The 13,850-nt window shown below is 28.4% G+C and overlaps 3 pseudogenes across 3 annotated transcripts, besides 3 other annotated features; all 3 read right to left on the minus strand.

Moving 5' to 3' along the window:
- Nucleotides 1-4,066: part of a mobile genetic element that runs on past the window's edge.
- Nucleotides 999-1,669, minus strand: TVAGG3_0881580 (annotated as a pseudogene). Its single transcript has one exon. A coding segment is annotated over exon 1 (671 nt).
- TVAGG3_0881590 lies at nt 1,703-2,601 on the minus strand (annotated as a pseudogene). The gene has a single exon. A coding segment is annotated over exon 1 (899 nt).
- Nucleotides 4,067-4,264: 198 nt separating the features above from the next.
- On the minus strand, nt 4,265-5,130 carry TVAGG3_0881600 (annotated as a pseudogene). Its single transcript has one exon. A coding segment is annotated over exon 1 (866 nt).
- Nucleotides 5,131-7,618: 2,488 nt separating this feature from the next.
- Nucleotides 7,619-7,656: a mobile genetic element.
- Nucleotides 7,657-8,202: 546 nt separating this feature from the next.
- Nucleotides 8,203-9,799: a mobile genetic element.
- The last annotated feature ends 4,051 nt before the right edge of the window (nt 9,800-13,850 follow it).

The following is a 13,850-nucleotide window of genomic DNA, read 5'->3' on the forward strand; positions in this document are numbered from 1 at the left end:
TGATGGGTAAGAGTTAGGGTCTAATGTTTGATGTGAAAATCTCATTGGGGTATTAACTTTATCACATTTGATTAAAATGAAATTGGAACCAGTGTCAGAATACAAAACATCCCAACATCTTTTTCAAAATTTAATATCCCCAACAATGAACGAAGATGAGGAGTACAAAATTTAATTTTCAGCGGGAATTTAATAAGGTTATTTATTTCATCAAGTTCAAAAAGTTTATCAGGTTTTGATTTAAAATTTTCTTCATACCATACGATAAATGATTCATTTAAATAACTTAAAATCGTGTTAATATCCCATTTCGCTATCACATTATTTATATACATATCATACGTTTTTTCATGGTCATCTTTAATAAATGATATATAATCTGAAGGGTCTAAAAGAATGGGATTAAATTTACCACTCACAGAAACGAGAGTAACATTATAAATTCCGCTAACTGTTAAATTTAATTCACAACTATTATTCGAAATAATATTGATAATTGACATTTTTATTACGATTAAAAATATGGTAAAGCGTTATTTTCCAGTGATAAATAAAACTAGAATAAGATTACCTCAAGAATTCATAAATTCAACGAATAAGAAATTCATTCATGTTATAAATTTTAGTGTTTTCAGAAAATATGAGTCGATGTCATATTCATCAACAGGTTATATTTCACTTCATTCAAATTTAGTTCAATCAAACCCATATAATGACCATTTCATAAGATTTTCAGATGGTATTAAAAATGTAATTGATAGATTAAAATATGAACAGATTGACAATATCGAATTTTTGGAATTTTGGTTTAAATATCCCGATGGAAAAAAGATTGAAGTTAAAGATAAAGCTGATACTATAACAAAAACAATTACAATGACCGATCCAGATAGTGGGGAACAAAAAGAAATAAAACAAACGATAGAAACTGGTGAAAGGTCAATTATTATTGATTATGATTCAAAGGATTATTATTCGATAATGTTAATGCTTGAATATTAAATAGCCTTAACAAAGAATTTTTCAAGTGATATTTTATATTCATCAACTATTTTATTATAAATATCATTATATGTTAAATGAAGTTCAGTTGTTGTTCCGTTCTTTGATATCTTAATTGTGCTAATATCCTTTATAGGATTTATTTTTGCAACTGTTCCGCAGCATGAAACCTCATCATCTATGAAAAATTGAATCTTAACGTCTGAATCTTGAACATCACAAAGAATGGCGATAATGTGAATTAATGATTCATAAGGTAAAATAATTAAACCGGATTGGTCAATTAAATTTATTATTGAATCATAATTATTAATTATTATATCACGGTAAATTTTCATTAATTCAGAATTAATGTCTATTTTATATGGGTTCTCGATGTTTGATGAAAGAGGTGGGGGTATGTTGGATAAGTGGGAATTTCAACAGGTTCTTTACCAGGTTCAGATAAAATGATTGGGTCTCCATTCTCATGGTTTTCTTCATTCTCCTCATTCTTCGGTAAGTCACGAGTTAATAAATTTGGTTGAGTTGCTGACCTTGTTAATTCAGGGCTAACATTAACTTTAACATTTTGAATAATTCGTGATTTATCATCATTTACGTTATAACCAACCGTAATCTCTGCTTTTGCGTTAGTGTTCTTTTGACTAGTGAAACGTCTTCTCATTTATAATCGAATAAAAAAAATATATTTAAACTTTTATTTTGCTGGAACTTTTGAATCTATTATTCCCTGTATTTGTTCATGAAGTTGATTTTTAGCTGTTTCATCGAAATTAATAGACCAATATATTCATTAATTGCATTCTTATAATCATCTGATTTCTCAAATTTTCTTTTATCTGATTCCTTAACTAAATCATAAGTTAAACCTCGTTGCTGATATAATGGTTTCTTAATTAAATCTTTGAATGCTTGAGATAAAGCACCTGATGCAATTCTTGCTACTATAATTGGTTGGAATTGCTGTTTAAGTTCATCTTTAACATTTGCGAAAACTGGATCGAATAAAGCAACTTTAAAGAATTTCTTAGCTGAAATTTCAGGTCTAATATTTGCATATTGACCATCAAACTGGTTAGAATATCGTGGTAATCCATCCGGTCCCTCTTCAATAGCATTTAATTCTTCATTGAAATAAGAATATGGATTATGACGGTATGAATTAATTGGACCATTTTCACCTTCTCCAATGTATTGTTTAACAGCTTTTCCATTTTCATCAAATTGCATAGGATAACGTTCATTATATGCTTTACGTTTAGGATAATCAGTTATAGTTAATTTGTAACCATTTATGACTTTAATATTACCTTGACCATCAGTAACGAAAACTTCATTTATACCATCAGGTTTTCCATTTGGACCCGTAATGTCTGCTTCGTGTGCTTCCCAATTTGGACCATGACGTTTGGCATATGCTTGAGCTTCTGGTAATGTTAAAACGTTTCTCATTTGTTTAACATCTTTTTGAAGACCAGCAACAATATGAACTAATTCTTTCATTCCATCAGGAACTTTCATAGTTCTATTATATGCACCCTTTTTGTTTGTCCCTTGTTTTAATGGAACCTGTAAAAGATTTGCTATTTCTGTCATGTTTAATTATAAATAAAAAATAAAAATTAATTATAAAAAGTTAATCAAATTTAACACTCCTTTATTTAAATCAACTATTATTTTTCCATGTTCACCTAATTGCTGATATTGTGTGTAAAGTTCATTAATGCTCATTGGTAAATTCACTTGATAAAGCATAACGTTCAACTGTTGACGACTAAACCCACTGAAAATGAAAAGTGTTGATAGATTTGATTTAATGTTTGTGCTTAATGCTTTGAAGTATTGAACAGCCATGAAGAATGAACACTGAATGTGTCGACATTGAGTTAATAACTGATTAAAATATGATTTCTCATTTGTTATTAGTTTTGATTTCACTGCATCATCTAGAAAAATGAGTGAATGCAAAAATTCTCTATCAAAATTTGAAAAGAAAGTGTTTCAAATAATTCATCCCGTTGTTTATCAATAATTTTATCCTCTAATCCTTGCTTCTTGATTGTATTATATAATTCTTTATACATTAAAAAGTTTTTTAAATAATCTTCTGCTTCTTCTTGTGATAAATAAATAATTGGAATTTTGATTAAATGCTTTAAAGATTCAAATGTATCATCTGAAGGTGAACCTGAACGGTTGATATAAATTAACACATGTGAATGGGGGAAGTGTTAGCAATAATGATAATTTGTTTTAATATCGTTAATGTTTTACCTTTATTTTGTTTACCAATTGCTGCAGTGATTGAATTTAAGTAACATTCAGAATATGGAATTTTCATTAATTTTTCCTTAGATAGAGCATTTCTATTATCACTCAATGCTTCATTAATCATATCATCTACGTATGTATTATATACTCCTGCTAATTCTTCATAAGGGGTGGATGAATTTAAATCCATTTAATCAAAAATAAATTTATAATTTTAAACATTTCTATTCATCAATATTTCATCATATGAACTTCTATACTGTGGTGGTGTACCTGTTGGATGATATTTCAAACCTTCATCCGGTGTCCATGTCCAATATGTAGTCCTAGTAAACCAAACCTGAGGAGGATTTGTCACCTTTGAACAGTAAGTGTCATTTTCACCCTGAATGATTGGATAAGCTTTCACTTGTACTGTAACTTGTGAGTTGAAAGTTTCTAATCCATCAAAGAATATACCCGCTCCATCACGTTGAACTGGAATAGTGCATAAGAATGAAGTTTGGTCTTTCCATGTTCTAGCTAATGGCGTGCCATTATCATCATTCAGTGGTCTAGTTAATGAGTCCTCGTATTCTTCTGTGCATTCATTCACTCCATCTAAATCAGAAGCTTGAAGCATACGTGTAAAGAATATGTCACCCACTGTGGTCATCGCTTGATCGGGGAAGTTTCTGGAATCTATAGTGACCTGAAGACCTCGAAGCATTGGATTTTCTAAAACTGTTCTTTGCATTGCATTCTTCGGAAATGTTAACACAACATCTGTAACATTATGAAGAGCGTATGAGAAATCTGAGCTAATACCTTCAGGAGTGATGCAACCTCCATTTAGTGAACGAACGTCAATATGTTGAGCTGGAATCATGAATGGATCTTCCTTACTGAATAAACGTGGTATTGCTTTAACTGATTCTTCAATTAAACCGTATCCTGGTGTAATGCATTTATCCTCTAAAACTTCCATCTTTGTGCATGAAATAATAACGTCATCAACTGTTGCGTCAGCAGATGTAGCGGCTAAGCTTGTAATTAATTTGGTAGGAAGTCCGATTTGTTGGAATTTGCGATCATATTTATAAACATGATTCATAATCTTTTCATAATTTTCATCAGTTATCTTTTCATAAACGTAATTTTGTAAATCAGCAACTCTTAACGGGTCAACCTGACAAAATACTAAAGTATCCCTGAAAACATAATATTTAAGAATGATATCACCAAATGATTTAGGATAATCATCGAACGCCTGAAATGCTAACAAATCATTTACCGGAATAATCATATCAAAAGTGACATCAACTTCTTTATTTGCTTCTTGAAAACTTCTGAAGGGTCAATATATTTACCACATACTGAGTTATCATATTTTTGAACATTATTATATAACGAATGAACAAACTTTTTAACTTTCCTTTCTGATTTTGGTTTATATGTTGCAAATGCGAAAGATTCACGGGCGCAATCCATCTGAAGATAACCGGCATCACCTCTTTCGGTTTCTACTTCTAATTGTTTAAAGCTTTGATTTGATGATTTGTAACCAACGAATAAACGCATGCATTTAAAAGCGGCATCACATGTGAAAGCTTTATTTGAAACTAGAGTTGCTTTAACTTTGCGTTTAATATATGTGTCACCTAATTGGTTCACATCATGAGCTGGGTTTGTAATTCTTAAATGAGTTTGTTTATCATCAAAATATGGAGCATCAGAGTCATAGCATGAACTTTCAAGTTCTCTATAATATCTTCTACTGTCATTCTTTGCGAATATTTCATTTATCTTTTCGAATGAATGAAATACATTTCCATTAATTGGTTTAGTGTTTGGCACCAAATAGTTAGTCGTCATTTATTAATAAATAAAAAATCAAAATTAAAAGATGAAAATGAATTTTTAATTTTAATGAAATAATCAACTATGGCTGTAGGTATATTTAAGAAACTGTGGAATAAAGTAAAAAGAGGAGCGAGTAAAGTTTGGGAAACATTGAAGAAGGGGGCAAATTGGATATTTAAGAATAAAGAAGCAATTAGTGACGTTGCTGAATCAATAACGCCAAAAGCTGCCCCAATAAGAGAAGTTTTAAATAAAGGAGAAAAAGTTTATCAAAGACTTCAACCGATACTAAGATAAAAATAATATTTATTTTTCCACTATCTACCCCCTATTTTATTAAGTATTCCTTCAGCTATTCCACCAACTGCGTTACCTGCTTGTGCTCCCATCGCCGGATTACCTGCTTTAGTACCTAATACTCCACCTATGATATTTCCTGCCGTTTTCGCTACTGGTGCCAAAAAGTTTGCAACGGGTTTAATAATCTTTTTATAAACCCAACCCGCAGCTTTCTTAATTCCATCCCATAATTTTTTAAAGAATCCTGCCGCCATTTCTGATTTAATATTAATTAAAAAATATATTTCATCACTTATATTCTAATTTTTATTTAATGATAAATGAAACCAATTTTAAAAATAAATGAAACAAAGAAGGAAGAAATAAATGAAAGTGAAGATGTTCAACAAAAAATAAACGTTGTTAAACCCACCACTGAAATAAAATTTTTTTTCATCTGTTGAAGAATTTAATGACTATTATACCAATAATAAAAAATTATTTGAAGAATTGACAACGTGTAAATTGAATAAAATGTTTAAAGTTGATGGATTCAAAATTTCAAAAATAAAAGGAGTGGTTAGTTTGAAATCTATTCCTCAATCAAGAATCACCTCATTAATGAAAATAGATGATTTAACAAAAAGAATAGAAGAGATTGAAGAAAGAATGAATCAAATAATTGATTTCATAAATTCAAATAATCATTAGTTTCTTAAAGTTCAATGTTGAACTCATCAAATATCACTTTATTTTTAAATTGAAGTTTAATTAATCGCGGAATATCTGACATCATCTATATATATAGCTTCTTTTTATAAAAGATGAAATATATTTTTTAATGTATGGGCTGAGTGTAAATGTCTTACAATTTGAACATTTTTTAAATCTTGATTTATTCAAAAACGTAAGAATAAAAACCGTAAGAATCATACATTTTTTACTTCATATGTTAAAAAAAATGATACAAAATCGTTCAATATCGTATGAATTCTTACGTTTACAAAAAAAGTCACACAACCCTTCCATATATACTACTTCAAGTTATTTTTTCTGGATAAGATATTATATGGATAATTGGATAGAAAATACAATTATATAATCTTGTACCTGGTTTAATTAAGCTAATTGTCATCGGAAACTTGTAATTTTTATGAATTTCAGATTTTCTTTTCATTACTGCTTTTCTTAATAGGTCAAGTTCTTATTTACGTTATAAAGTATGATATTTACAAATATCAAGTTATCATGTTTTTTGAGAAATTATGAGAAACAAACAAAAATGAAAAAGATAGGAATAGCAATGAATAGTGATGTGGGTATAGAAAATGTAAGAGATCTGAATGCAAAGCAATCAGTATTTAGGATATTGACCATAGATTTCGAAAAAAAATGCTGCATATTGAGCGAAAACTATGATTATATTATAAGGCTGTCATTTAAAGCATAATGAAACTATTCCCTTTTCATTTTAATCGAATAAGATAGTAAAGATTTTTGAATTAGCTAGAAACTGATGAGATGTTTTCACAAATCAGATTTTTAATCTCTATAATGCATAATTCACTCAATATCTCAATTTTGATATTGCGAGATATTTTTGCTATCGGTTTTGCAATTTTGACACAATAGCAAGAGGGTTCTATAAGCATTATTATCAACGTAGAATCTGAATATCATATCAGAAAATGTCGCAAATCTGACATTTACCCGACCAAATAGCAAAAATAATTGAATACTTTTCGCAAAAACTTTAAAAATCGATAAAAATATGAAATATAGATATTAAAGAGACTTTTTATATAATATTCATAAAGATTTTCCAAAAATATGATACCGCAAAATTAAAAAAGTGACGTCTTGAGTGGAGTCAAAGGTCGAAATTGCTAGCTAAATGTTTTTTTAGCGAAATTGCGTATTGTACGTTTTTTTTCGCAAAACGAAACCCTTAAGATAAGCATTATATTCCCACTCATTATATTCGTAAATTTTGAGGTTTATCCTTCGCTTTTAAGATCATTGAATTTGATTTTTATATAAAATAGTTATATATTAGAAAATAATATGAGTTTATGTGATATTATTTTTCAGAAGATTTTGTGTTCTTCTTCAAAATTTTACTTTTTTATGAAAAAGAATCTTTACAAAATATACATTTCCTTTAATTAATATTTAAAAACGTGCTCTATCAAAAGTTCCAAAAATTCAATATTTTAGCTTTTCTGAGGTGTCACTTTTGGTGAATTTCTGTTTACAACATTTTCTTTACACACACATTGTATATCATAGTTTTTTTTTGTTTCGCAAAACATCCAAAAACAAATATGCTATAAAAGTGACAATTTTAGCAAAACGAAACCCTTATTAGTAATTAATAATATTTAGCACTCATAGTAAAAACATTAAAATTTATAAGAATTGTTATGAAGAAAAATTGAGAACTTATGATTTTTATTTAAGAAAATGATTAAATAATATATAAATAACCATATAAACAACATTTTTGATTCCTCTGAAAAGGGTATCTCAAATTGGTCTATGACCAATTGAATGGCTCGCCGGTTATTCAAGGTACGGTAAGTGTTTAGGGTTTGAAAGTGAATGAAGCGGTTTTAATGAAAAGCTTAAAATTTGTTTAAAAATAATTGGAAAATTGGATGGAGATATAATTGAAATATAAGAGTGGTCTTAAATCTTTAACCTATAGAAAATATGTTTTGAATTATTATTTGAACCTTTTTTTGTATTGAAAATGTGTATGATTTACATTGTAAATATTAAAATTTTATCAAAAACAATAGACAGTATAGATCCGTATTTTTCCCAAGTGAGCGGGGTATCTCCAATCCCAGCCCTATCGTCCTCCTAGTGTCAGTTTTCAATATAAAATCCAAATTTTTTTTTGAAAATAAAAATTTCGAGAAATTTTTCTGATTTTTTTCCTTTGATTTTAATAATTCAAAATAAATTTGGGAGTAAAAAAACACTATTTAATGAAATTCATATGAGTGAATGTGGATAAATACTCTCAAAACATACAATTTATCTATTTTTTCTTTATATTATCAACTAATTAGTGATAATTTTTTTGGATCAGATTTTTTTTCATTAAAAACATAATATATAACACAACAATGATGCACACATACGTATCTACACATCAAAATATAAAGCTTGTTTTGGTCTGGGCATCCCAACCCAAAATTCTTTAAAAATTGAATAAAATTGAATACTTGGGGCTGGGATACCCATCCCAAAACCGAATTGAATTTTTTGAATTAAAGAATATATTTATGTATTTATAATATACATGTGATGTCTATAAAAAATACTAAATTCTAAAAAAAATTCAATTTATTCAAAACGTATACTAAGTGATCACTTCATTAGTAGGATCAGCAATCCTACTAAATGGTGAGAACGCCACTAACTAAAAAGGGAGTCCTTGGAGCTCTTGATCTCTTGTCAGTAGAGTTCATAATGAGGCATGGCATCTACTGATTAGAGATCAGAGCAATCCTACCTTTCCTTCAGGAGCTACAAAGCTCCTAATCGTTACGAGAGGGAGCCTTGGAGCTCCTGAAGCTCATCAGCAGAGGCTATTTACCATTTGGGCCTCTTCTGATGAAAGATGCGAAACACGTCTACGAACCAGGAGCTTCAAAGCTTCTAATCCTTACTAAAGGGAGCTTTGGAGCTCCTGAGTCTCCATCAACAGAGTCCCAGATGGTAAATGTCCTTTGCTGATGAAAGATGCGAAACACATCTACGAACCAGGAGCTCCAAAGCTCCTAATCCTTACGAAAGGGAGCTTTGGAGCTCCTGAAACTCCTTTTACTATAAAATAGGACAGTTTTCTTCTGAGGTTCTCATCAAATCTAAGACTTCAGAAGAAAGCTGTCCTATCAATGTATACTTACACTCTCATGGACTACAAGTGTACAATTTTAAGGCAGAGATTATCCGAGGCCTCTCATCAAATGAGGGACCTCGGATAATCTCTACCTTAAGTAGTCAAATAACTTTTCTCACTATTTAGGAACAAAAGAACAAGAGTTGGAGTACTTTAAGGCAAGATTCTTCCGAAATCTCTCATCGAATGAGAGACTTCGGAAGGACCTTGCCAAATCCTTGAACGCCAATATCCTTGGAACTGAGCTAGAACCAGGGAGAAGTAGCATACTATAGAGCACGATAGTAATCTCGGAAATGCTTATATCGCCCCAAGCACAATATTTAAGAAGTCTAACTCATATATACAAGAAGTCAGGCTGAATAGATATTGTGCATATGGTTTGCAGAACTCTCATGATATTTAAAATTCATGTTATCCCAAAAAGGTGACACTTTGGGTGTATCGTCCATCCCAGGGATGCAAAAATCACATCACCTTGGATCTATAATAGACAGATTGAAATTTTGATCATCATTATCACCATAATTTATGTGCATATATTTTGATAATTTTTCCCCATATCTCGAATGTCAAAATTGAAAGCATATTGAATATTATTCGCATCTACCAGTTATATTTAATGTGATAAAATAAGGATGTCAATTTGGAAGAAAAGTGAGAAAATTCCTAAAATGCTAAAAATGAATTTTCCAAACATATTTTTTTATCTCATTTTTTTGATTTTGAAAAAAATTTGGAGAGAAGAACTCTTCGTTTTTGAATTTTATCACGATGGTTTTAAAGTATATTAGACACATGTATTGGTATTACTATTTTTGTATATTTTGAGAGAAAATCCCTAAAAAGTGAGAAAATCTAAGACGGTTTGAGAAAATATATAAACTATTGAAAATTTGAATTAAACTTCTAATTTGGAAAAAAGAAATTTGGAAAGAAGAAAATTCAAAAATCGAGATTTAGACTCAGCATCAAATGGAGAACAAAATGTTTCTTCATATGAAGGAAAAAAATTTTCTTGTGAAGAAATAGAGTTTTTAAAATTTTATTGTATGTAATGAAATAAACAAATATTAAAATTATTTTTTGATAACAAGAAAATTCCCAATAGAAAATATTTGAGAGAAAGAAAAAAAGAAAATTGAAAAATATTACTCTCCTTTATATTTCATGAGATTTTAAATTTATTCTCATAAAATTGACAATTTTATACGTTTAGATGAAAATAAGTGATTTTGGTTGAAATAGAAATTATTATTTGCTTACAGCTATCAAATAGATTTTTGCTATTTTGATTAAAATTTGTTAATCAAATTAATAAATTTTTTCTAAATATCTTAAATATCTGGATCACTCACATATACAATGAATTGAACGATAAAAATAATACAAACTCAACTAAGTTTCCTGTCTTTCAACTAAAAAAATTATGCAAATTAAATTAAATTGTTTATTCAAATATAAAACAAAGATGAAGTAATTACAGTTATCATAAACTTTATGAATAACTCTGTAATTGGTTCAGATTTTCGTAAAAATATTTTTATTAATATCGATAAGAATACGTTTACCTACTATCACAACATATCGATAAACAAGAGTAGAGTGATTTTTATCATCGAAACTTTTTAAAAGCTGTAAGCTGGAAGGAAAAATCTTGTTTTTTCTGAGTTAGTTGTAGAACTATTGATGTACGAGTTATCATTGTGATGTAGAAGGATGTCAATGTACTGACTGAAGGATATGAAGTGAATTGAATTTCATTGCATTTCAATTTGATCAAAATTTGTTGAAATGATATGAATGTGTCAACATCTGTATCACTCTCTTTCACTCCTTCCCTATTCTTTCGAGAACGAAGCTAGCTCAGCTTTCGCTGAGCGAATTGACACTTTTGATGCCCTAAACGTACATACTCTCAAATTTATCGAAAAAAATTATACCACCTAAACTAGTATATTCTTATTTTAAATATGATATTATCCTTAGAATCCACACTAGAATATATTTAAATCAACTTTTAAAAAAGTTCGAATCCTGCGCGTCTCACTTTTTCAATTTTCGAAAAGGAAAATTATATTCTCCTAAAATGAAAACAATTTTCCGAATTGACATCCTTAGATAAAATGATATTGGAGTTAAATATACTTTCTTATTTTTATCGAGAAAAATAAGTTTTTTGGCACAAAATTAAATCGATATATCATATTGTTTGTGACGATTTATTTAATTCGATCGAATATTTTTACTCATTCAATTTTTTTATTTCAAAAGATTTGGATGTAAATCTTACTTCACTCTTAAATTTATATAATATTAAAAATTGATAAAAAAATTCAATGCTGCCATTTTTCAATGTGCTAAAAAACTCAGAATTTTATATTAAACGTATTTTGAAACAATGTTTCCTGTTATATTACAATTTTTTATCATTATGAGTAATTTTGCCAATTACCTCAGACTTTTCAGAGGATTGAGTTGCCACTCAATCCTCTGAAATAGTCTGTGGTAATTTTTAGTCTCTACACTATTTCAATATAAGCTCAATTTTTAAACAGTTTTTAAAAATCGAGCATTGAAAAGTGTGATGAGACTTGATTTTTCATAAAGCATTCAATTGTCTAATGATAAATAAATTTGGATGTGTTTTAACTCTCGTTAAAAATGATTTACATTCATGAAACATATAAAATGCATTAAGAGTTTCAATGTCTTTTCAATTTATCATTTTCTATCTAAGATTGAATCTTCTTTTTCCAATCTATAATATGCACAAATTATTTATTAATTCAATCAAATTTTAAATTATTAAATTTCAAAAATCTAAATATATATTAATTACCCCTTGTTCTACAATTTTTTCCTACAAAACCTTCAGACCAAGTTAAATGTTTCTTAGTTTTTTTAGATTAATTGAGTGTTCTGATTTATCTTTTTATATTTCTTCAAATTAATGTCAATCAGAATTTTCATAAATTTTATCTTCAATAAAATTAAATTCTTTGATATCGGCTCAAATATCATTATTAAATGTAATCAAATCATCAAAAGAGCGTTAAAAAGATTTTTATTTCTTGAAATTGTATAACATCCATATGTCCATCGAATTACTTATTTAATTTTATTCAACTGTTTTTTAATTATTGGATTTTTCATTTAATTGAACAACTTTTGTTATTTTTTTTTGATTTTTTATAGATATCCATATTTTTATGAAGTTGTAGAGTTGCTAATTTGGATGATCTTTTTGGATGATCCAAATTAGCTAAAAATCAAAGATCATTCTAAATTCAAGTTGCAACGGAATGCAGCAGAAGAACAAGTCTACACCTCAAAAAAATCCCAATTATGGAATTCACAAATAAACCGAAGATAGTTCAAACAAAGAACATATCCTACTGTGTTTGAACTTTTTCATGTAATCTTTTTCAAAAATGCAGCTTCTTTACAGCTACCAATAAAAGTGAGCATGAAAATATTCGGTCTTCGTGATTCTGCTTATCACATAATTCTCTTTGTCCAAGATTCATGAATTGGAATAACAAATACAATGATTTATGAAACATGTATTATATGAATTTAAGCAAGATAGTAAGGATTTGATAACAAATTCATTCATGCGTTCTAATTCTTACATTATTGCTCCCAAGTGATTTTCCCTCATTTTTAAATTATTATAGATCATAAAAACCCAAGAAAGCTCCTAGCAAACTTATTTCTCATAAAATTCAAAATTGAAATCAATTTCTGAAACCAGTAATTGTTATTAAAATAAGACTTACTAAGCATCAGTATATATTATTTCACATCAACACTCTAAGATAGCAAACAAAACGAGTGAAGTTTCTCCAATTGCCAAAAAAAGAACAGATATTAAAGTATTTTAAAATCGAATTAAATGGAAAGAAGGAGAGAGAAAAATAAATTTTATTATTGTTATAACAATTCAATTTTTCAAATGCGATGTAAAATTCAAAAAATTGAAATAGCTTTAGTTAATGTTTTATTCACTAAAAATCTAAAAATTATTTTCATATCACCGAAAAGAATTTCTGTTGTCCCGAGTGGAAAAAACTAAAAATTTCTTGTTAAAATTAACATATCCTCATTAAATTATAAAATTGGAATTTAATCATTTGATAAAGCCTCAAAAATTTAAAAGTATTCAATTTAATCAACTCATTACACATGATGCAATTCTTGATTTTTTCATTGCTTCTGAGAAATAAGTTTTCTTGGACTGAAGCCCAAGATCCTTATAATCTATTCGACATTTCTTACGATGATAAGAAAATAACGGATGGAATCAAGGCAACTTATTTTTCACGAATTAATTTAACCAATGATGATTTGTTAAAATATAAAGGCTTGGTAATAAATCCTTATATTGAATCTGATCCAGATCAAGATAAGATTTATTTGCGATTTAAAATTGTTTCAACAAATCATTATAAGGATAGTTTCTTTTATTTGGACATTAAACCGCATTCTAATGATAATACAAACTTTATGATCCAAAAATTAGGAACGGGAAAAGGTT

Source organism: Trichomonas vaginalis, chromosome VI (assembly GCF_026262505.1).
Source record: "Trichomonas vaginalis G3 chromosome VI, whole genome shotgun sequence".
Lineage (NCBI taxonomy): Eukaryota > Parabasalia > Trichomonadida > Trichomonadidae > Trichomonas > Trichomonas vaginalis.